Source organism: Corvus cornix, chromosome 14 (assembly GCF_000738735.6).
Source record: "Corvus cornix cornix isolate S_Up_H32 chromosome 14, ASM73873v5, whole genome shotgun sequence".
NCBI lineage: Eukaryota > Metazoa > Chordata > Aves > Passeriformes > Corvidae > Corvus > Corvus cornix.
In genome coordinates this window covers 1,564,757-1,588,311 of record NC_046344.1, presented here as the reverse complement: position 1 = coordinate 1,588,311, position 23,555 = coordinate 1,564,757, and the positions used below count along the sequence as shown (strand labels likewise).

General features: G+C 42.6%; 2 protein-coding genes across 6 annotated transcripts in view; one reads left to right on the top strand and one right to left on the bottom strand.

Moving 5' to 3' along the window:
• Positions 1–62: 62 nt before the first annotated feature.
• Positions 63–18,850, bottom strand: LOC104684877 (acyl-coenzyme A synthetase ACSM4, mitochondrial). Of its 5 annotated transcripts, none has more exons than XM_019281738.3 (14): positions 18,778–18,850; positions 9,286–9,550; positions 8,307–8,517; positions 7,651–7,858; positions 6,696–6,839; positions 5,975–6,131; positions 5,336–5,415; positions 4,254–4,377; positions 3,879–3,959; positions 3,640–3,741; positions 2,102–2,229; positions 1,901–2,000; positions 1,169–1,288; positions 63–527 (listed from the first exon to the last, which is right to left on the bottom strand). In XM_019281738.3, the coding sequence occupies exons 2-14, from the start codon at positions 9,484–9,486 to the stop codon at positions 426–428; spliced, it is 1,758 nt and encodes a 585-aa protein (XP_019137283.2). In that variant the 5' UTR covers positions 9,487–9,550; positions 18,778–18,850; the 3' UTR covers positions 63–425. The 5 variants fall into 5 exon arrangements, with proteins under 5 accessions (XP_019137283.2, XP_010390786.2, XP_019137282.2 ...); XM_010392484.4 differs by lacking the exon at positions 18,778–18,850 and adding an exon at positions 15,463–15,624; XM_019281737.3 differs by lacking the exon at positions 18,778–18,850 and adding an exon at positions 12,557–12,575.
• The window catches only part of PDILT (protein disulfide isomerase like, testis expressed), a 23,757-nt gene continuing 12,925 nt past the window's right edge, over positions 12,724–23,555 (top strand). Inside the window, exons 1-2 of the mRNA XM_010392701.4 lie at positions 12,724–12,928; positions 20,531–20,737. Coding sequence (XP_010391003.2) covers positions 12,730–12,928; positions 20,531–20,737 — 406 coding nt within the window. The 5' untranslated portion in view covers positions 12,724–12,729. The remainder of the gene's footprint in view (positions 12,929–20,530; positions 20,738–23,555) is intronic.

The window sequence follows — 23,555 nt, the reverse complement described above, 5'->3', positions numbered from 1 at the left end:
ATGTTACAGTGGTAGTTTTTGGATGTTAATTAATGGCTGATACCCACCTCGGGACAAACATATCTTTTTGTTAATTTCTCATTTATTTGTAATTTTCAAAGTCTTGTAGTTTCACCCATTTTTTTTTAGGGAAGCTGTTAATACAAATTGCAGTAAAAAAAAATCTGACCTTTGTATGCACCTGAGTCTGTCTTTCTGTCTCCCATTCCACACTTTGAATTACTTGCACTTCCTTCCTTCTGAAAATTTATAGGTCGATAGCAAAAGCGTTTCCAATACCACATGTCCTCAAGAGTGTTTTCTCCTTTTTCTTCCATAGTTTGTTTTTCCTGATGTTCTCGTACTGCTCTGGGTCATGACAACCTGCTCTGTGTCATGTGTTATGGCTGATACATGATGGAAATTTTCTCTCCTCATTTTCCAGATCATTCTTGCCCTTGTCGTACTCTTGCCCACTCTTTGCTCTTTAGAGCCTTTCTCTGGATTTTCCCAGTTGCTGTCTTTGGCAGATCCTGAACAAACTCCACCTGAAAGGCAAAAATGCTCCCTGTAGCCAAATGAATTGTGGTTAATTTTCCAGGTGCAACAAAAGATTGCAAAAACACTTTTAGCGTGGCTGGGGATGAACAGATGGGAGGCTGCACAGCCAGGGCTGGTGTGGTGGAATTCCTTACTACACCTTGTAGGTACTGCACAGACCAGACTTGCAGGGAGAAGTACCACAATCTCTAGGAGCTGAGTGCTTCAGCTTTCAGGACAGGGAGTTACTGGTGTCTTTCCTAGTGTGAAGAGATGGATTCCAATCCACTGATGCCAGCAGGAATTTCCCTTTTGTTTTGGCTGAGTGCCAGAGGAGAGCTCAAGGTAGGGACTGGTTGGAGTTGAATGCCTTGTCCTTTTGATCTGCTGGAAAACCCCAGTACTCCATGAAAGAAAGACTGGACACTCATAAAGTAAAATTTCATGACCATTGCCTCCCTCTGGGTCCTTTCTAGCACACACAGACAACCCAAGGCTACAGCTGCAACAGACCCTGTCATCTGCTTCTATTCCATCTAACTTTGCCTGGAGTGTTTGTCAGAATGCAGTCGAGAAGCAGCTGAGGCAGGGCAAAAAATGCTCAGTTTCTGGTCCAGTTAGAGAACCTGTGGTTTTGGGCTGTACTTACCTTCCTTGGATACTTGTAAGGTGCAGTCACCTTCTTGACATGCTGCTGGAGCTCGTGAGTTAATTTTTCTGGATCATGTGATACAAAAGCAGGAGCTAAAACAATGAAGGCTTTGACCACCTGTGCCACAAAAAGGAAGGGATTCCATTAACTTCCAGAGGTGGGAATAAAGGGGTACATTTGTCATGTAAAGTGAGTGTCAAAATTGAGAATGCCCAAATTGGGTCTTTTTCTTTAATTTCTCTTTTCATTGGCTGGTTATTACAGAATGCTGGGCTATGAAGGACTGATTATAGAGCAGAGGATGTTTTCCATATTTCCATCTTTATTTTCCCCTTAACTTTATATCCTACTAAAGCTGAAAATCTCATCCCTGTTTCTCAATGAAATGTTGCAAAGTTCGAAAATATAAAACAAAAATGAAACACTCTGGATGTCATTGGTGCAGTGCACTAAGGGATGAAACAAGAAATAATCAAAATTTCCTTGCTTAGAGAAAAACATGTCATGATTAGTCTGGAAAGCCAAACTATTTTTCCACATAAAACCTGCAAACAAGGAAATAGTTCTGATATTCTAAGATCTATTAAAATGTGGATTTAAAAACTTTAGCCCACTTACTTTCAAAAATCTGCAACATACTGAATTCCAAGGAAGCCTAGTACATACAGGGATACTGATGCTTAGAATAAAGGGCATTTCTTACTACATCTTTGCTCTGTTTTCTTTTACCTCCCCTCGAACTGGGTCGGGGCTGCTGACAACAGCCACCTCGGAGACTGCTGGGTGCTGCAGCAACGCACTCTCCACCTCAAAGGGGCCGATGCGGTACCTGGGAGAGCACGAGCAGAGGTCAGCCCCAGCAGGATGGGCCAGCCCATTGGTGTTGGCAGCCTGTGGTTTATGAGGCAAATCTAGAAGCAGATGCCTTACCCAGCAGAGTTAATGATATCATCAGCTCTTCCAACAAACCAGACATATCCCTCTTCATCCATAACGCCTCTGTCCCCCGTGACATAAAAATCTCCACGCATAGAGGCAGCAGTTTTCTCTGGATTATCCTGGCAACAACCAAACATTTCAAGAGAAGTTTCTGATTCTTAGTGAGACATAACACATTTACTTTGCAGTGGTGCTAAAAAAAACCAATAGAAGGGTCTACAACTGAGTATGTTCAATACTGTTTTATATTTTCAGCTAAATAAAAGAGCCACATTTAGCAGCTTTGTTGTGGAAATATATGATATGTGGACAAAAGTACCTTTTATGTAGAGATTTCTGTTCTAGAGAGAAAAGGCCATGCTCTATCAAAATGCCCGTTCACCACAGCAAATGACTAAAATATGTAACCCACTCTGTTCAGGGAAATGATTTACCATTGCAGGGGGTTACCAAAATAACTTCCAGCCAAAGGAAAGTTTTTACTCTTAACTGTCAGGACCAAGACACAAATGAGGTGACCTGCAGGAAAAACACTGTCTGACCTTTAGGACCTATATATCCAGTGTAACCTCTTGGTTAGACAGGAAAAACACTTTGACAAGAGAAGACATAGTGAAAAACGCAAGTTATAGTATTGAACCTAAAGAAGATTTCTATCACATAGTGAGAAGTTACTTTGTGCAAGTTGTTGCATGAGAATGCTACAAGTATACAAATATTATGGGGATTCAGAAGAGGATTAAAAACATAGCTGGGTTCCCCAAAGCCTATTGAATATGACAGCTCCAACACAGGGGAGAATATCTTTAATTTTGCCTGTTTTCCTAAGAATGCCCTGCACCTCAGCACCACTGCAGATGAACAGTTGCTTAAGATGGACCTTTGACCCGAACCAAAATGTCTTTTTCTGGTGTGTTTTCCTAAGCTGGTTCTGCTTTCAGTGGGTAGAGCATCCCCTTTTGAGTAGTGGTGTTTGATTAAGTGTGTCACTACCTCAGAGCTGTATGATCATCTACCCGTGAGGGCCGTGTGCTGTGACTTGTGTTTGTGCTGCTGCTCTTGTGCCCGTGGTCTGTGTGACAGGCACCTGTGCAAAGGTTTCTCTGACTCCAGTGCCTGCTGGAGTGGGGGTACCTCTGACAGGGGTATGAGGCAACAAAATACCTGTGCCTTGGAAAGCCTCCTGGAGCTTCTGATGTGTAAGAGTAGAATTTATGGGCTTTCTTCATTAATGTTTAACCAAAGATAGGAATGGAATAGAGGGAAAAGAGTGGTGCTCTGAACTTGAAGCCCATGGCAACTGCCTGGTACATATCTGGAACAGGGGATCCCCTGGTTCACATGGCACTTTGAAGCTACACTCTGTCAGTCAGTCTGTCCAGGAACTATGCACTGACCAGGATCAAAGTCGTCAAGCAACCCAGTGAGACCTTCTGAGGAGCCTGCATGAAATTCTGCTCCTGGCAGAGCCTTGCCCTGGGTCTCTCCCAGGTCTCTCAGCAGACACAGGCACAGCAGGTCGGGCTCACCAAGTACTGGGAGAACAGACAGAAGGGTCGTGTGGGTTGCACTCGGACAGCAATGGTGCCCTCTTCTCCTGCAGGCACAACAGCCCCATGGTCATCCACGATCTGCAGCAAGGACAGACACAGCAGCAGTGCTTTGATCAGCCCAGAGGAGCATCTGCTCCAGCTCAGTGCAGGGCACAGAAGGGCTGCAGACAGCCCTGCCTTACTCTTCTACCCACAGCTGCCACATTTCCACGTACCTGCACATCATAAGGGGGAACAGCTTTTCCCAAAGAGCCAGGTTTAATTTTCATTCCTTTCATATTGGCACAGATTGTCACCTGCAGAGTAGATTAAAAAAAAAAAAAATTAAAATTGTTGCAACATCTTGTGAATGCTAGTATTGTTTGCATTAGGCACCTTCCCATGACTTTGTTGTGACAAGGGCTGAATCAGAACCTGCACTGGGGTTTTTGAGAACATCAGTCTGGGGTCTGAGCTGCTTTAATATTTTTCATTAAAACCTCAGACAGGAAAAATTGATACCCAGAGAAAATACTCTTTTTTATTTTTGCTTTTGAAGCAAAGATGGTGAAGGGTTCTACTACCAGTAATTACATTTATTGCAAACGTACTGTTTCAGTCTGGCCATAACCTTCATGGATATCCAGCCCTGTTTGGATTTTCCACTTTGCAAACACTTCGGGATTCAGTGCTTCCCCTCCAGTTACACAGTGCTTCAGACTCAGGAACTTGTAGCTTGAGAGGAACAGAAAATGAAATAATTGTCTTAGCTCCTAAAATGAGCAGTAGGTAGACTTAACTGAACATCCTCCCTTGGCTTTCCAAGTAAGTACACCTAACACTTCACAAGCTCCTTTGGAAATGAGTCATCATCCTGTTATGCACACCTGGACTAGACTCCTAGATTGCTTGAGCTGCCACTGAAGATGATATTGGTTTATCTCTGTGTCACTAGAAATAGGTTTCTCCGCTGGAAAATGTGTGAGCAAAAGCGTTTCCTTGAGAGAGCTGACATAAAAGGAGAAATCTGAACAAGCACATCAAATGTGTGTGGAAAGCTGAGTTATGTGCCAACACCCAAGATCAGATTTAACGCAGGGAATTTTCTAGAGCAAAAGGAAGGCTGAATAGGTACAGAGAGGCTGAGCTCTGCTAAACCTGGTTGGCTTTTGTCAGGTTGAAAGACCTATGTGACAAGAATAAGTACCTTACCAAAGATGTGAAAACTCCCTGCAAACCACTTCTCACAAGCTGGGTATTTTACAGAGTAACAAACTGGGGAGAACAGCTGCCAAATAACTCTCAGGATGTGAAGCTCCTCTAACTGCTCCCTTCATTCTCAAGCATGTGACAACAACTCCACCATACTCCAGTAGCTCCCTGATCCAATGCTGCCCAGTTGATTTAAATTGAACTGGGAACCCAAAGTTCAGAGGAAGTGACAACTTAAAAATGTCTCCTTTGTTTCCTCTGTGCTGTCTATTCAAGGACCCAGTCCTGAAGCCCAGGTGGCCTACCTGGGCTAGCCCTAGTCATTCTCACCTTTCAGAACACAGCCTTCTTTTCTGAGAGCAGGTTTTGCTAATTAGATTGCCTTTAACAGAAAAAGAAATTAAGGAACCTGAGGAACTAAACCTCCAGAGCTGTGCCAGCATTGTGCCCCAGCCTCCCTCCCCTCCCCTCCCTGCAGTACCTGCTCACATCGTGTTGGACCAGCATGCAGAAGGCAGTGGGAGCTGTGCAGAAGGTGGTGATGGGATATCTGGAGAGAGTCTAGAAAAACAGGGAGTTATTCTGTTGGAAATGAAAGTGTGATGGTGGCTCTGACCTTGTGAATGTGCAGGTGATTAACAAAAGAGGCCAGTGTTGATGGGAATCAATCAGCTAACTGGTTTTGTGCAGTGCCTGAGGGGAGGAATAGGCACTCTGGCAACTCACTGAAAATTCAGGATAACAGAGCCTTAATTCAGGTTCATGCCATGCTCTGATTACTGGCCCATGCTCAGCCTGACCCCCAAGCAGCTGGAAGTCCATACCTGAAGTGAGCTTTAAGCTCAATATTGGACAACACAGCAGTGACCCCAAGATCTTTATATCCTGCATCTTTCTCCAGTTGTGCTCTACACTGGAGCCATGCCACATGGCCTAATCAGGAGGGGAAACACTTGTTCCTTGAGCTGAATGGACATCAAATGGAGGGATGATTCCTTGGGATGTGGGAAGTACTATCCCTGCTGCTACTGAGTAGTGGCACCCATGGACGAGTGCCAGTTTGTTTCCTTCATTTATGTAAAATGGAAGCAAACATCACAGTATAAAATGTTAAGGTTACCTCTGCAATAACCTCTGGTTTAAACTGTGGCATATTGTGTACAAAGACACAGGATCCACAGATCCATGGTGCAAAAAGACTGCTCCAAGCTGCTTTTACCCAGCCAGTATCAGAGGTATTCCACATTATATCTGAAGGAGTCAAGTTCATCCAATACCTGATGAAAAAGCAGAGATGAAAAAATGCTACAGAGAATGTGAGACACTCGGGCCCAGGTCACAGCAGCATTCAAGGAAAGGGCAGGAGGCTTCCATTAGAAGATGTGATTAGAGCAAGTGGGGCTCTGTAGAAAGTTTGAGAGATTTGAAGAGTCTTAAACATTCTCTTATTTCCCTTCATTCCCTCCTGCTTAATATTTTGAGCATTTATTTTTCTTGTGAGCAATGCAAGACATCTTTGTCTCGAGCTGCAGAATCTGGATCTAGAGCAGAACCCAAACAGATCATTTGGAGCAGCCTTTTCCCACCTGGTGCAGTTGAGACATCAGCTGTCACAGCTCATTTCTCTAGGAAACTAAACAAGTTACTTCTCTGGACCCTTGGCCACCAGCTTTCAACTCGGAATATTTTGAGAAAGGTATCCTTTAACATTCAAAATGAGGAGGATGCAAATCCTACAGTCATGAATTGCCCACATTTACTGGAGTTTGATGGTCATATGTTCCATTTAATGGTGATCACGTCACTTAATGAGGACCCTGGGAGGAACTGCAAGGTGATACCTGCCAGAGATTGTGAATCCAATCCCGTAACTGCTGTGGGACTGCACCACCATTTTTGGGAAGCCCGTAGTTCCACTGGTGAAATAGATCAGCATTGGCTCGTGACTCCTCGTCTTGACACATTCATGGTCAGCAGATGCAACCCTTCAGAGGAAATGGTATATTCTGGTCAGTACACACAGTTTTCCAGCAGGGAATCAGTATTTTTATTGTTTAGGAGTTCAACAGGAAAGCTGCCCCAAACTGAATGATCTCACTGAGTAAGTGGTAACACAGGTAAGAACAGTTAGAGAAAACATTTTCCTTGTAACGATGATGCCCTGTATGCCATAACATTTAAAATATGAGCACCTACAGAATATTCCAGACTTTGTCTGCCACTGTTTATCAAGGGCACTCCAGGTGCTGATTATGGAACAGCAGGCAGAAATCAGTGTCTGCTTCAACACAAACCAACCCCCAACCTGAAATCAATAACTGAGGTTATTATGCCAAGTACATTGGTCTTTTTACTAATAGTGTATCATTTATGTTCAAGAGACTGATGAACAATTCAGATCCTCTGAGGTGCCAGGATAATAAAGGGAAAAAAGAACTGAGCACCAAGAGCTAGCAATTGGTATTTTCCCATTTAATCAAGAGCCATTAGAATGGGCTCTAGCAGGCATGCTCATAACAATTGTTTAGAACTCTGCTTGTCTTGTGATCACAGTAGAAGCAGAGAGCTTCTAAAAGCTGGCAGGCTGCTAAGTGAGGAGAAGGTGAAGGACCTGAACTTAGCTCCCAAAACCTGGGCTGGACAAACCTCTACCAGTGTAATCACAATGCAGCAGGTTGACAGAGAAATGTAAGTCCTTTGTATTTTGAAAATGAACCTCAAAACTCAGCAATGTCACCTGCCTGGTACAGCTCCCTTCACCTCACAGGGATGATGGTGAAAGAGCTGGATACTCACGCAAGGAGTTCTTTGAGGTTCAGCCACCCAGCCCTGCTCCCTCTGCCTACAATGAGTTTACTTCTCAGGAACTGGCTGCCAGGCAGGACAGATTCCAGTGCAGGTGCCAGGGTGTCACTGGTAATGATGCACTTGGCCTTTGAAGCCTGGAGTCGGTATGAGATGTCTTTGGCCGTTAATTGGGATGTTCCTGGAATAAAGACAATTCCTGGAAAAGAGAAAGCAGCAATTGAGGAAACTCATCATTTCCCAAAAATACCTGATCGTGTCTCTCTGTTGATGCTGATTTGATCCATCATGGATGTTTGGCAGCTTAAAAGCAGAGCAAAATAGATATATTCAATTATTAATGACACTAATTCTGTAAGTTCCTCCGTTATACATTCAGCTCCCTTACAATGTATGTGGTCAAGCCTGGCCTCAGGCTGCAGCCACTGGAGCCTCTCTGGCTTCACCTGAGGATGCCTCTTGACTGGACCCTGTCTGGCACTGTGGTTCCTGGGTGAGTGCTGCCAACCCTGCCTTTAGGCAAAAGCTGAATTGTGCAGGTCACAGCAACATATCCCTGCTTGCATTTTCTTCACACTGATCTAACATGTGGCTTGTAGGCTCTGTTTGCTCTGTCTCTGCACCCCAGGGGTGGGTGAGTCGCTCACCTGCCCGCATGCAGGCTACGTTCAGGAGCCACCACTCGGGAACACGAGGCAGAACTGCCATAACTCTGTCTCCTCTCTGCAGAGCACAGGCCTCACAAAGGACATTGGCTGCCTTCCTCGAGAGAGAGCCCAGCTCTTCAAAGCTCCACTTCACCTCCTCTCCCTCATCACTGACCCACCAAAAAGCTGGATTTGCTGGTTTTCTTCCATCCTGCAGCACATCAGAAGACATTAAAACATGAAGACAAACCTTAAAAGATTTCACTTCAATACAAATCATCTTTGGCAATCACTCTGCTAGAGTGAAACCCATCTTTCTGACAAACAAAATAAAATGGTGCTAACACTATCAAGTATCCATCAGTAAAACTGAATCATCTGAGATTTGTTCCACTGTGTCCTGGTTTTGACTGGCACCGAGTAAGCACTGCTTAGCAACAACTAAGTTGAGGACTTTCCAGTTTCTCACACTCTGCCAACAAGGGGGTGCATGAGAATCTGGAAGGGTTCAAGACAGCTGACCTGAGCTGTCCAAAGGGATACTCCACACCACAGAAAGCCTTGCTCAGTTTATTACCTGGTGAGAAGTTGGGTGAGGAGTGCCAGTTGCTGTTTGGGGACAGGATGGGTGTCAATCAGTGGGCACTGGGCAGTTGTGTTGTACATCATTTGTCTTGTCTGGGTTTTCTTTGTTGCGCTCTCTTTTTGTTGTCTCCCTTTTCATCACTACTATTGCTACTGATACTACTACAATGGTGATAATTATAATTAATATTCTTCTTGTTACTGTATTTTATTTTATTTTATTTCAATTCTTAAACTGTTCTTTCCTCAACCCCTGAGTTTTACCTTTATTTTCTCCTGATTCTCCTCCCCATCCCACTGGGGAGTGTGGGAGTGAGATCCAGGGGCTCTGTGGTTCTTAGTTGCCAGCTGGGGTTAACAACACAATGTCTATAAGGTAAAAGACAAATACTACCTTTTCCAGCCGTGCCCACTCATCTAAGACATCACTTGCAAAGTTGAAATATTCTGGCAGTTCCTTTTTACACTGGTTTATAGATTCATAGTAGGAAACAATTTGAGATGTAAGAAGCCTGTTGTTTCCATGGAATGATCTGCAAGGTGACCTGAGAATCCGCAAACACTGAGGAATCCAGGATTTAATAAATGTTCTCATGATAAATGGTGTTTTATCAGACAGTGAGGGGAAGAATCAGGTGCACACCTAAGGAATCAGTCACCTGGAATGAAAGAAAACACATTTAAAAGCAGTTAGTTATTGGATGCTGTCTAGTTTGTGATGCTGGATGAATTAATGCAAACCAGCTTGAATAAATAGGTTGTTTGAACACATCCTTGTTTTCCCTATTATTTTATGTTCCTCCTTCTCTTGTAAAGAGACTGAGCACTGCTTTTTCATTAGAATATTTGTCCTCTACTTTGTCAGCTGATGAATGACTCTCGTATCTCCTCTCTAAAATTTCACTTGCCAGTTCTTTTTTCAATATCTTTGTCTTGATTCCTGTAGTTTTATGTTACTTTGCGTGCTTACAGAAATAAAATGCCACTAGTTTTGAAGTGTTTTAGGAGACTACCACCTTGACTTACAACAGTCTCTAATTATGTTATGCCTTAAACCTGCACTAGATGGCGAGTCACACTGAATTTATGCACCAATAAAACTGATGAATCTCTGATTTATTTTTTTATGAGTTCTCTTTTCTTTGAGGGCATGAAATAAACACAAAATAAACAGTAGGTGAGCAAAGGTGAAATGCCAAAGACTTCCATTTGCTTTGCACTTCAGCTGAAGTGTGCAACTTGGGAAAAGATACATGTAAAATAAACTTGCAAAGAGAGTGCCAACAGTTCCAGTCTTTCCCACACAGCATACAGGTACATGTGGAAGAGACAGAATGGAGGATGCCACAGGTATTTGAAGCCCAACCCTGAAAGTCAAGAAAACTGGATTTTCACTCACAGGTGCTGAATCATCAGATAAACTTGTTTTCAGTGTAATGAAGTCCTTAAGGATGTACCCATATTTCTAAGGGAATTTTCCCCCAGTTCAATGGAATCAGCTTTGCTTTTAAACTTTTCTGTGCCATGATGCTGTCCTTATTGAACAGCCAGCACTACATACCTGTCTCACAGGGATACTTTCACCTTTGCATTGTATATTGCAAGTGTAGTTGTAGTGAGAGCTTCCAGTGCTCAATGCCAATAAATAACAGTAACTGGCATCACTCTGAAATCCCTGTGTTTGTGAGGCAAACCAGAGAAACTGAGACAGAAGGTGCACGTGTGAGGCACATCTCAATGGCTCTTGACCACATATTTTACAGGCTGTGAGGGGTAACTAGGCAGAAGTCCCTAGAATATTATTTATCCTGAATCCAGTGTTTCCTGTTGACTGGACTGTGACTTCTGCAGAGGGCAGATTTTCCAGAGCTCTCAAACTATAAAGCACAAAAGGAAAGCCAGCACTAGTTAGCACTGATGAAGTAATGCACAGAGTGTGACCTTACCTGCTCTATGTCTAAAAGAAAACATTGCTCACCAGCTCAGATCCACTAAATCCCACTCCTTTCCTCATTGCAAATCTGTCCTGGCAGGATGGACTATTGTATCATCCCCTTTTTTCTCCAGTTTCCTTTCAGGACATAGAGGTTAGAAGCCCTTTCCATGATGGAGCCTACTTCCTGGTAGGAGATTTCCAGGAGGGTTTAAAGTCGACTGCAGTTTGTTTCAGGGGCAGACAGGGGAAAACCAGCTCTCTCAGCAAATGGTTTTGTCATCCTGCCTTTGTTCTGGGAGCCTTAGGCTGTGTTCTGATCTTAAACACTGCCTGCTCAGCTCAAACAGGCCTTGTTAGTTTTAACCTGCAGTTCTGAAAGATGCTTTTTAACCTCACTGGCATTTTGCTTGAAAGACGTCTTTGGAAAGCAGTCTGTTATGAAGAGAAAGAGACCACAAAGTCAAATGGGAGACTCTTATCTTTCTGCTTCTTTTTCTCCTTTGGTACCTGATTGCTGAATCTGTATTTATGTGTGATCTTATCTTGCAAGCAGCCTGAATACACAGCTCCTGATTTCGTTAGGCACCCTGCACAAGTACTAATAGAACACCTCTCAAGGTGCGTTGCAACTCAAAGCTTTTGAGACTGATAGAGGAGAGTTTGCTCCACTCACACCAGGCATGAAAACAGACTAAATTGCAGCAATATGTCCCCCAAGATCCTTCACCCACAGAAAGTGGAGGCTACCACATCAGCCCCCATTACAAACACTCCCTTTTAGTGGTGCCCTCCTGGATAAAAAGTCTGCTAAAGGCACGAGGAGCGAAGCAGCACTTGCTACTCCTCAAGAAGAACAAAGAGTCATTATTGGAGGAATTTCTTCTTGGTTCTACTAATCCAGACCCAGCTGTTGTCAACTAACCTGTGTCCTCTGTGCCACTGAAACAACCAGTGGAATACCTGATCTCTACCTGCTACAGGGGTAAAGTTCACAAATTGCAACACAGTTTAAGGGTCAAAGATGTTTCTGCTACAACTACAGACTGGCAGATATTTACAGAAATAGTAATTCCTTAGTAAATGAAGGAATTCCAAAATCTCAACGTTTCTGTAAGTCCTTTTTTTAAATGTTCTGGAAAGACTGTCTAGGGAGGCCTCACAGTTCGCATGCATGGGTGACAGCTATCCTAAGGATGACATGGTACATTTTAAAGTCCCTTCAATTTATTGCACAGAAAATTGTGCTACCACTGAAAACCAATGGTGAAATTTTCTGGTTTAACCCACGAAGTACTATCTTACTTGAGCTACAACTCGGCACTTGAGTGGAGGGGGAGCCTCACAGACAAGGCCTCCAAGACTTACAGGCACTGAAATTCCCTATGCAAAGAAATGAGAGTTTTCCCCTGACTTCAGCACACTCTCAGTCAGATCCCCAATCAGTAGCTCCGTAAGTGCAAGAGACAAGCAAACATTAGGCAGGGGAGCAGCCCTCAAATACTGTCCCAGGTACCTCACCTGCTGCTTGGTGTGCAGCCCTGACAAGAGAAGGGTGTCTAATCACACAAGTGCACTCTGAATCCACTGGTGCTTCCAGTGGTAGGCAAGTGTTTCCTCCTGTGCTCTTTCACCTTCTCCCTGGGGTGTTTATTTCCAGAAACAGTAAACTTCCCCATAGATACTTTTTCCCCCCCCCACAAGCACTAGTAAAAGTGGGGAAGTACTTAACTAATTTAATCTTCCCATGGAAAGTGCAGTTGGTTCCACTGGTGGTAGACTGTTATCAACCTTATCAGCCTCTTGGTTTGGCTGATACAGCTGCAGACATTTGAGCAGCAAACCCTACTGCTTAATGCTCCTTTGCTTCTTTCTTTCTCAGTATCTGGGTAAAGGCAGGACAAGATGAAGACACATCCTTTTTTCCTTCTTCTCTTGTTGTTTCTCACAGGCTTCCTGGCAGCAGACAGCATAAGCCCAAATGAAGCAAAGCTGAAGAAAGCCAAGCTCCCCAAAATAAAAAAGGAGAACCATGTCCTCTTGCTGAAATCGAGCAACTTTGACAGAGCATTGAAGGAAACCAAATACCTCCTGGTGAAGTTCTGTGAGTATCAATTTCCACTCTCTTGCCCTGGTGGCTCTGCAGAGAATGACTGATGTTGGGACACTCAGGAGTGCTTGTTTTACCATTCCTTTGCCCCCCAGCAGTCCTTGTTTGTTTTGGTTTCCTCCATGTATCTATTTCTGATTGTAACTACAAAAGTTTATTCTTTTTTGGGGTGGTTAAACACCAGTCTGCTACTTAAGACATAAGAGAGTGATGAGCTGGCATTCTTTGCTTTCACTGCCTGGTTTTGCAAGTATGTGTTTCACAGCAGTGATGGGTAAAACATATTAAAAAAACCCCCAACCAAACAAAAATTAACCAGAGAATGCTTTTCTCCTTCTTACATTTTCATCAGCACTTTGTATGAGATTTTTTGGATGGCATCTCTCCTCTGGGAGTCTTTGGGTTTTAGGGATTGTCTTTCTACAACATTTTGATGTCTGTAATTGCATTATATTGTTCTTTTTCCCTGAAATGAGCACTTGGTTAGGTAGAGGCAGGTTTGTGGTCCTTGTTTTAGGTTCACGTTTATTCCTCCTGGGGAGAAAACTGGTGGGGTTTTTGAGTAACTAACTTTGTTGTCAGGTCTGGCCTACAAGTACATCACAAGGGCAAAAGCCAAGAGGTGGATTCTTGTGATGTTACCCATCTAAAAGTTCAGATGCTGCATAATTTCCCATGCCACAAACAGGGATCTGCACTGGCCAGTAGCTTGCTGGTAGCAGAAACCCTTTGATCTGCATAAGGCTAATATAATATAATATAATATAATATAATATAATATAATATCTTTAATTATAATAATATGAAAATATAACAACACATACAATATAATATTATGGCAATAAATAAAAAGTGATAATAACCTAAATAAAGAATATAATAAAGACATAGATGACAAAGATAATAATAATATTATTAATAATAATAGTAATAATAATGATTATGATGTACTGTAGGTCAAGCTGAAATGAAAATACTTGTATTTTTCCAACAACAAGACCCAAAATACACTAACAGACTCCTGAAACTAAAAATATGTTTGGATCATACCAAACACTTCATTAATCCTGAAACAATGTTATAAAACTTCAAGTATTTTTAAACTTTCAGAATAATCACATAAGAAAATTATTTGAAACATAATGTTTAAAATTTTTAAATACTTCTGAAAGTTTTGAAATTTGGGAAGATTTTATTTACTAATTGTGGAGGATTTAAAGCTATTTGCCACATTCAGTCCGCAGTTGTGAACGGTTTTATCTCTCTGAAGATGCATAATTTTGGTGAAAAAATAGTTTACCAGAAAAACCTTGGTCATTCTGTATTCTCAGCTTTGTAAGAGCTGTTTCAAAGCACAGGATCTAAATGGCCAGGCCAGAGCAGAGTTTGTAGCCAAACCTTCTTAGTACTGGCAGAGATTATCAACAGTGAGATATTGCAACACACCTCAGGATTGCAAACCAAATATGAACGGAAAACAGATGTGAAAGAATTCATAAAGAGAGAGGAGATGGAGAAAGAGTTGTTCAGAATACAGTAGCCCAGGGACTGGGGCACTCAAAGGATGTGGGAGTCTAAATCAGGCTTTCTTCCCCCTTCTTCAGAGCAGAGTCTTGGACATCTCTGACATCCCACCACCCTCACCACTGGCTTCTCCAGAAGGGAAGGACAGACACACTCTTCCGTTCCCCACTGCATCTTCCAAAATGCAGAGATGAAGCTCTGCTCCCCAAACACACCTTGCTCCAGTGATCCTCATCGCTTGCTGGTTTGGATCAAAGGCCAACAAGTCTGTCTGAAGGGCTTACTGAAAACTCATGGACTGCCTTTCCCCCACAAACCATAACGGCATCTACAGTCCCCAGAAAGAGTTTTGGAATCACTCCCAAGAGTGATGAGCTCCACAGCACAGATACATGATCTGGAAATCACTGACCTCAGTCTCTATAGCTCCCTTTGGAGACATGCCACTAAACAGCCTCTGGGGCAGTGAAAAACTATCCTGCAGTGAGGCACTGCCCTGGGGTGTGGGAAACCTGACTCCACAATGCTGAATAAGCTGATTCATTTGCTGTAATAATTTCATTGCCACAGCATAAGGAGACTAAAGATGGGAATGGCACACAAAAGCCATAAAGCCCTAATCTTTTATATCCCACTCTTTAAAATTCTATCTAAATGAACAACCTGTGTTAACAAGGAACTATTAAAGAAACTAAGATAATGTGAGAGAAAACAATATTGCCCAGATCACTCAGGAAATCTGTGGGGCTGCCAGGAATTAGCTTCTGACATTCAGAATGAATGCAGGACCTGAGATCTTTTTCCTCCTTACTCATCAGCAATCACAGAGACATAGGGAGTGGGAAGGAATCCCAGGCTTCCCAGAAGGTGGGACTTCCTCTGGTGCTGTACCGACACCAGAAATGTTTGAGCTACAAACTTTGATTCAAGACTGTGCCCTGGACCACCTATCAGTTCTAAGAAAGCCCCAATGCTTTCCCTGTTGCATAATATTATTTACTTACCAGTCCCACAATAGTTGTCAGGTGAGGTCTGCTTTGATGTCTTCTGCCCAGTGACGCCCAAGTCCTTTTAATACCTGTCAGTTCCACCCTCCCAGAGTCCCAGGTCTGCCTTCCTTCAGGAAGGGTTACTATAAATACATGCTGACTTTCGGCCAGGCAGTGTACAGATCCCTCTGGAGCTGGGCAAAGTTCACAGGGCAAGTACCCAGTGGGGAAACCAAGCATTGACCCGGAAATCCTCTCCCTCCCTCATCCCAGCTGTTTTGTGCCACAAGACATGTCTGAAAAGGATGCAAGCATCACCCAGCAATGTGTGAGCCCTGCCCAGCTGAGCTGTGTGCCCTGCACATGCTAGGAGCACCCCATCTCAGCACTCACTTGAAAGTGCTCTTCTGCTGCAGGCTGTGGCATGTCCCTATCCATGTTAAACTGATCTAAATTCCACACAAATGCTTATGAGCACAGGGAATTCAGAGCACTTGTTGCCAGCAGAAGGCAGACCTTAGATCAGTGCTGCCTGCATGGGAGAGTTTCACTGTTTACACTACACACTGCCTGAATATGAGTCCCTGTGTTGACTTCCACTGCAGGGAAAAGCAAACAAACACCATAAAAGGTCTCAAGCACTCTAACAAATATGCCTATCACAGAGAGAATCAACTTTGTACACTCATGCACAGGAATGCTAAAAACACTGCTTTCAAAGCACAGGATAACACCATTTCCTCCAACTTATCAGGAGAGCTCAGGAAAAGACACAGGCCCCAGTGAATGCTGTATTCCACAGGTTTCTGAGAATGCTTGCTGCTGTTCTTTGCACTGAAAAGTTTCCAGTTCCTAGACAAACATGGGGATAGCCTAAGGACAAGCACATGAGTGGTGCAGACCTTGTGCTGCTGCTTTGTGTGCTAAGCACGCTCTCATTTGTGAAAAGGTGAAGTTTACCTTCTCTAGCAGAACATTTGTACATCTAGCGAGCCACTGGGTCAGGCACAGTGTTCCTGCAACCTGTGACTGACAGCCTATGCTGAGATAATGACATTTAATAGGCAAGATGAGGGTTACTCTTGAAGACAAACATCTCCTTTCTAAGGCACAAAAGCTGAAGGTGATATTATTGGAAAAAAAATTGCAGTTACCAGCTGCAGAATTACTGACTAGCATGGGTCCCTCATGTAGGTGTCTCTCACACCTGCCTATTTCAGTGAATGCTTTGAATAACCCAAGCTTAGAATAAACCCTTATGTTTGCATAGCAGAAGAGCTCAAATGAACTACAAAGCTCAGTTAAAAAGTAGAGAGGTCAGCACAGGAGGTTATGGCCATATCTCACTCTAGAAAAGAATGAGAGAATTCAAGGTTACACAAGCAAGCTTGCAACTGCAGCAAGATTAACATCCTTCCACTCTGATAAGTTAAACATGAATCTATCCTTCATCTCCAGACTCTTCTACAGAGAAGATTATATATCTGTAGTGCAACTGCAAAAGCTGCCTGCACAGAAGATGAGAAATGGGACTGCTGAAATGGTTTTGTGACCATGTCAGAAACTAACAGCCGGGAAATTGTACGTGGCAGGAGAACAGACACATTCACAATGACTGCAGCCATCCCTAAACCATCGATGTAGACAGCAGAGTGAGATTGGAGGCCACCAGCAATTAGCTAAAGGAAAAGTAACTTGTTGTGCTTCCATGTATACCCACTTCAAGAATACTTTAGGGTCATTAAACACATTAATGTGTCAGCAAAACATTTATCTGTCCACATTTCAATGTATTTTAGCTCAGTAAACTGCACCGTGAAAAAGAAAGAGCAGCTTACTCAGGTTGTTGATGTACTGAAGAGATAAGAGTCAAAATACAGGATTTCTGGTTCTCTTCCCACTTTTAATTTTCCAACCCTTAATTTCTCCTTGTTTTTATTTACAACACAGCTAAAACTACAGATAATGGAAACATTCTCCCATGTTAATACGATGCTGTTCTTGAGCTGGCAGCCTTTGAAGGGCCTCTTGCTTCTGGCAGATGTGGCACAGCACACTGGTTTGCACAGGTGTCCCACCACCCACACATGCCTTCCCTGGTGACCTTGTCACCAGCTCTCTTGCCTCTTATCCCTGTCTGCTCTTGTACCCTGCTGATGCTCCTTGAGTCTGGAGCCTGTGATGCCACATTAGCCCCAGCAGCTGCTTCCTCATCCCACTGCCTGGAGTGATCGGTGTCAATAAAAATCTAAACCAGAGGAAACAAAACAAACCTCAAGAAAAGGCTCCAAATAAAAGGAGCGATGATTTCCTGCAACACTCAAACAACTTGAAAAATAAAGCACCTGGGAGGCAAACAGAGAATGAGTGGAATGAAAAGGAATTGATGGAGAGCTGAAGAGGAGTCTAATCACTCAGGAAAGCAGGGGAAAGGTGCATGATGGATGTTTCCACATGATTTCTGGGTAGTCAAGGAGACAGTTTTTATCTGTGTGATGAAGAAGCCTGTTCACTCACTGAACTTGTGTCTCACAGTTAGCAGGTGAATGGTACTTAAAGTTCTCCTGGTCTCTGACTGCAGATTACTTTTTACAGAATGGAGTCATGTAGTGGCATGGAGCCACTAACTCTGCCAACTCTCATTATCTAAGCATGCTACTTACATTCCTAGTTACCTGCAACTCTGACTACCCAGGTCACTCAGTGATAAGGGATGATTCTTAAAACATCTGTTTGGAATTGAAATATTTCAGAGAAAAATGGATCCTACACCCTCTTCTACCCAGGCAATCTACCCAGATATCTTGTGTCTGAGATCAGTATTTCTTTTTTATTTGTGAAACTTCAGCTTCTGCGTCTGGGCTTCACCAACAGTTTCTGCTGCTCCTTCCCATTTCACTGTGCAAAAAGCATTTAAGCTTCCACTTTCCCAGCTGTGGTAAAACAGCTGTGCAACCTTAGGTTATTAGGAGAAAAATCATTATACTGAAATTGCCTCTGGTGTGAAACACTGACTTGGAATTAGCTGAAAGCTGCTGGATCCTGATTTGCTGTGGGGTTTCCTGCTCCTTACTCCAACTGCACTCTGTCCAGAGCCATACACCCTTCCTCTTGGCAAGCCCAGCCATTGTTCTGGGCTAGCCCTGCCACCTGCAGTCACTGTGTATCAGCACTCTCAAACTGCATCGCAAATACTCCATGTCTTATTGAATAGTCCACCTTTGCAATCAGTTTAAGCAAAAATAGTTCGTAAAGGCTCAACACACAGTGTCCCTAGAAGCAGCATAGGGTAGACATGCAATTTTATAGGGTAGGCATGCAATTTCTTACATTGATGGCTCAGCATTGCTGGTTTGCTGCAGTTGCCTCTAGAGCATCTTGAGGTACAACTGGAGACATCTTGGTTTCTTTCTTTCTTTCTTTCTTTCTTTCTTTCTTTCTTTCTTTGGTGCTAGGAGATAACACATTACAATCCTGTTGAGGGAAAGGTTCATAAGAATATTGTTATACATTGGAAATAGGAAATTAAAGTTTGGGTAAAATTTCTTTGAAAAATCATAATAAATTTATTTGATGAAACACTGATTTTACAGGCAGTTAGAACACAATTCGGATTTGGACTGCTGTCTTAAGGCTCATTTACTTTATTTAGAAAAGCACCTTCTCTTCATCACATGGTATCTGGTTATCCCCTGAGCAGACGCTGAGTTTTGTTGTACTAACAGGAACCCTTGGCAAATTAGCAGCTGGAGCAGCTGTTCCAGTGCAGGGGTTCTATGAGCCTCTCCAAAATGGGTTTGTATGTCACTGAATGTGGAAGGGCTTATCACTTTAATATTCTGAGAAAATAGCATTATTTGATGCTAATCTTCACACTTGCTGTAACAGTAAGGTGGAAGAAAATGATTGATGGCTGGGAATCAGAGCAAGGATAACAGTGAATAATGCAAGGCATGTAACTCAGCACTGAGTTAGATTATGGAGTTATCTTTCATTTATTAGAACTCCTACAGAAATGTCCATTTGTTTTTTTGGTTATAACCACATTGTGCAATCACCAGGTATGCTGTAGAGAAGGGCTTCTGTAATTTAGTGAAAGAACAAAAGACATTTGTTTGGTTAGAGTTGTGCTTTGGTGCATTTGTGTGTGTGCTTGTGCAATTGTATATCTGAACACGTGTATACACAAAGCCACTCGTACACACACAAAAGAACAAACACCATTTTATGAAACCAAATTTAACTGCATGTTTTTCATCTGTTCCCATTTGCAAAATATATCGAAGAAACAAAAAATTTTATGTGCATAATCTAAAGAAAAAGGTTTTGTTCTTTATAATAAAAGAAATTTAACAAGACAGGGTATCTCAATTTCAACCAAAATTTGGGGGTTTTTTTCAACCCAAGTTGCAAAACTGTAAAGCTCCAGGCCTTTATCTCTTACCTGACTCTGAATGCAGAGCAGTTTGTGTGCCTAGGTTCCTTCTCTTGTCCTTTTTTTCATGTTAATACAACTTTACAGCTCCAGGGCCCAGCCTGGGGTGGCCGCTCTCCTTGCACCAAGCACACAGCTGCCCTTGGAGCTGGAGAAGGGCTGGCACCCAGCACAGCACACAGGAACACACTGCCAGCCTTTAAAACACCAGCTCTGTTCCTCTCTCTCCCTCCTCAGTATCTTTTCTGGAAAAGTACTTTCTGCATTACAAAAGTTTGCCTCAGTGAAGTGCTTACAAAAATGGGATCTTATCAAAGAGTCCTAATGTGAGCAATACTTAACTCTATCCTTCACCTCTCTAACTCATGCCCAGCATTGTCAGCCAAGCCACTTTTTAATTGCTCATTGTACTTTCCCAACAGAAGACTATTGTAATGTTGCTGGTTGTTCATCGTGACTGGTTCAAGATCATATGGAGTGGTGAAAAACCAGCATCAATATAAAGAAGTAAATATAATCTCTCATTTATTTCTGAGTCATAGAAGACCTTATTCAAACCCTCCAGCTACCACTTGACACAACAACCTCCACTGAAAGCTTCATGCTGTGGCTTATGTAACCCATTTGCTCTTGATTGGCCTTTTCCAGATGTTACTTTATCTCAATCATCTCAGAATTTGTCTGAAGAATTTGCTGAGGCTGCACGGCAGCTTAAAAAAGAAGCTCCAAGAATCCAGTTTGGCAAAATGGATGTGACACACCAACATGACTTGAGAAAAGAATTTAATATTCAAGCCTTTCCTACTGTGAAATTTTTTGTGAATGGCAGCAGGGAAGATCCCACAGACTGCAAAGGTAAACTGTCTCATGCACTGATAAGATAATGATAGTAATGACAGGATGTACCTATCTATTACACTGCTGAGAAGAAAAATACAGATGCTCAGATAAAAAAATACACAAGGTGGAAAGCTGGTTTTGCCCACGGTTTTAAATATGCAATTGCCTCTGTACCAATACAGGAACTTGAATCTCAATTCATCTTCCAAGGGTGTAACTGAGTATCTTCTCTATTAAGTTCACACAGCCAAATTAATTACTGGTGTTATTCCACCGAGTACAGAATTGCCCCAACAAGACAACTCACTCCCAATTACTACAGTAAACATTAATGAGTTATGCCAAACAAGAACTGGGTCCCAAAACTGCTCCATTACTCTTCTGGTCCACTGCAATTCCCACGGGCAGCATGCCTACAGAAGCAGGCTGGAGCAACACTACGTCTGACAATGAATTGGGAATTCACAGGGTCCTTAGCATACAGGTAGGCCTCCTAAGCTAAGGAAAATAATTTTGCTATTTAGCCATCAGGGGGAGCTCACATGTGGCTTAGAATAAAACGTGGAATAATTTGAAGTACTTTACAGAAAGTTACTAAGCAAAGACAACAGCAGACTTTAGCAATCCCAGAAACCCAGGTCTTACGAGATGTTTTCGTTCACTTACAGTGTATACAAGAAAGGGTTTTTTTCATAAAATGAACTTTTACAGAGGTGATAAAAATTGCATGACTTGCAATCTGTTAGCATACTCTGAGCACATACAGGTGAGTCACAAGTTTAATACAACAATAAAAAAAAGGAACCCAGAGTTTGCCTCCTGAGCCTGTACACAACCAAGTGCTAAGATATCTTTAACTGTCGAGCCCCCTGTGGCTCCTGCTGAAACCTGATCTTCAGTATTTTTAGCAACTTGCTCCTCCTCACTATTGAATTTCTTACCAAGTTCCCACCATCCAGACTTGTGCAAACAGCAGCCTCTGCACAAATGCCACTGACAGCGTGACATGCTGTACTGAACTTTTATTAGAGGTGCTGTCACCTGAAAGCAAAAGCCCTTACCTTCAGTCTCTGATTAAATCTACAGCACTGACAAGAAAACCTCTCTTAAACTGGTAAAGGTGGCAGATTTTCTGGTGTGAGCCAGCGAGTACAGAGTATTGCAACAACACACACATAGCTGCCCTCCAGCAGAGCTGCTGCTTCAGGCACGCTTTCCAGCAAGATGTAGGAATTAGGAAACTGGCTGCTGCTCTGTGCTTTGTAGCAGGCAGATAGCACCAGTGGTTTGGAATACATGTACCACCAATAATGGCTTAAATTACATTTTGTTCACTGGTAAATGCTTATGCGCAACACTGAGTAAAACCTCACGTAGCATGTTTGACTTTTAAACCACTGGGCATTGGCAACTGGAAATGTGCACTGGCCACCCAGTGGCTTCTCACACAGGACTTGGTACATACAAAAGAAACTGCAGACCTTGCTTAAATCAATAAATTAGTTCAACTCTTTAGGGAAGATGGAATTTTTGAATGGTTGCCCTGGCAATGGACATAACATGAAAGCCAAATCTAGGCTTTGTAAATCATCATTTACGACTGCATGGTCAGAATTTGGCCAGTACACAGGCTGATTAAAGGAACTCAATAGAAAGATTAATCAAATGGAAAGTAGGTTTAGGGGCTATAGCACTGACATAAGTGACAAGACCTCCATTCTGCATTTAGACAGCAGAAGTCAAGCACTATGTGGCCACTAGATACTGCTCTGTGCTTTGTTCTGCAGCCTCTACACTCCAGAGCAGATGTCTGCCTGCTTCACTTTAAAGAAATGGTATTTTAAACTATTTGCAGTGCTGTCTGCTGCAAAACTGATGGCAGTGAAATGGTCTGACTCAATTTTGATCTTGTCATTCTGCTAAAATGCACAGTGCCAGGACTTGCATCTCTGATAATCCACTTGTACTATACATTTTGACTCTAGCACTTAACTTCTTCTCTTTCATGTATGATTTTAATTAACCTTTACTCTGATCCAAGAAGGCTGTCTGTCATACAGAGATGAAAGGGCCGAGATTTTAATCGCCTAAACCTCAATTTTGTACCTCAAATTCCTCTGAAAACATCATAGTTTAAGAGCATAATTTTAAAAGAGACTCAATATTCTAAAACTCCTGAAAGCTTAGGAGAATTTACCAAATAAACACACTGACTATAATCTCAGTAAAACTGGTAGTAGTAATTTGGAAACCAAAAGATGGAACAATCCAGAACTAAATGACAACTTTTACACTTCAGCTTTGTTTCTTATGTCTAAACTGAAGTGATGCTATAGCCCCACAGAGGAATTTTAACATGTCTCTGTGCCTATCAGATCCCTCCTGCAGCACCAAAGGAACAATTTTGACACCTAATATAATTGAACAAACAGTTCAATAAAATCTGCAACTGGTTTGAAGTCATTCTGGATTAAACCTCAGGTCGATAGCACTTTATGGCTCACTGTGATTTTGGGACACATGAAATCTTGCAGGACAGGTTTTCTGCCTGAATTTCCTCATCTCTATTCTCCAGGTGTGATTAATCATTTAACTGGACTCAAAACCATTTGCAGAGGTCTCAGAAAACACTGTACTGATCCACTGTTGGTCTTCTGGAGTCACAGTAGTTTAAATGGTGACTAGAACCTGAGGTTGAATTTGGATATCTCAAGCCCCCTCTGAACCAGCTTTGACCTCAGTCCTAAGAAGTGCAAGTCCATTTGTATTCAGCATCCCTCTGCACCTCCACTGCCTTTGTCCTGATTGCACAGAAATTTCTGTCATTCCTTTT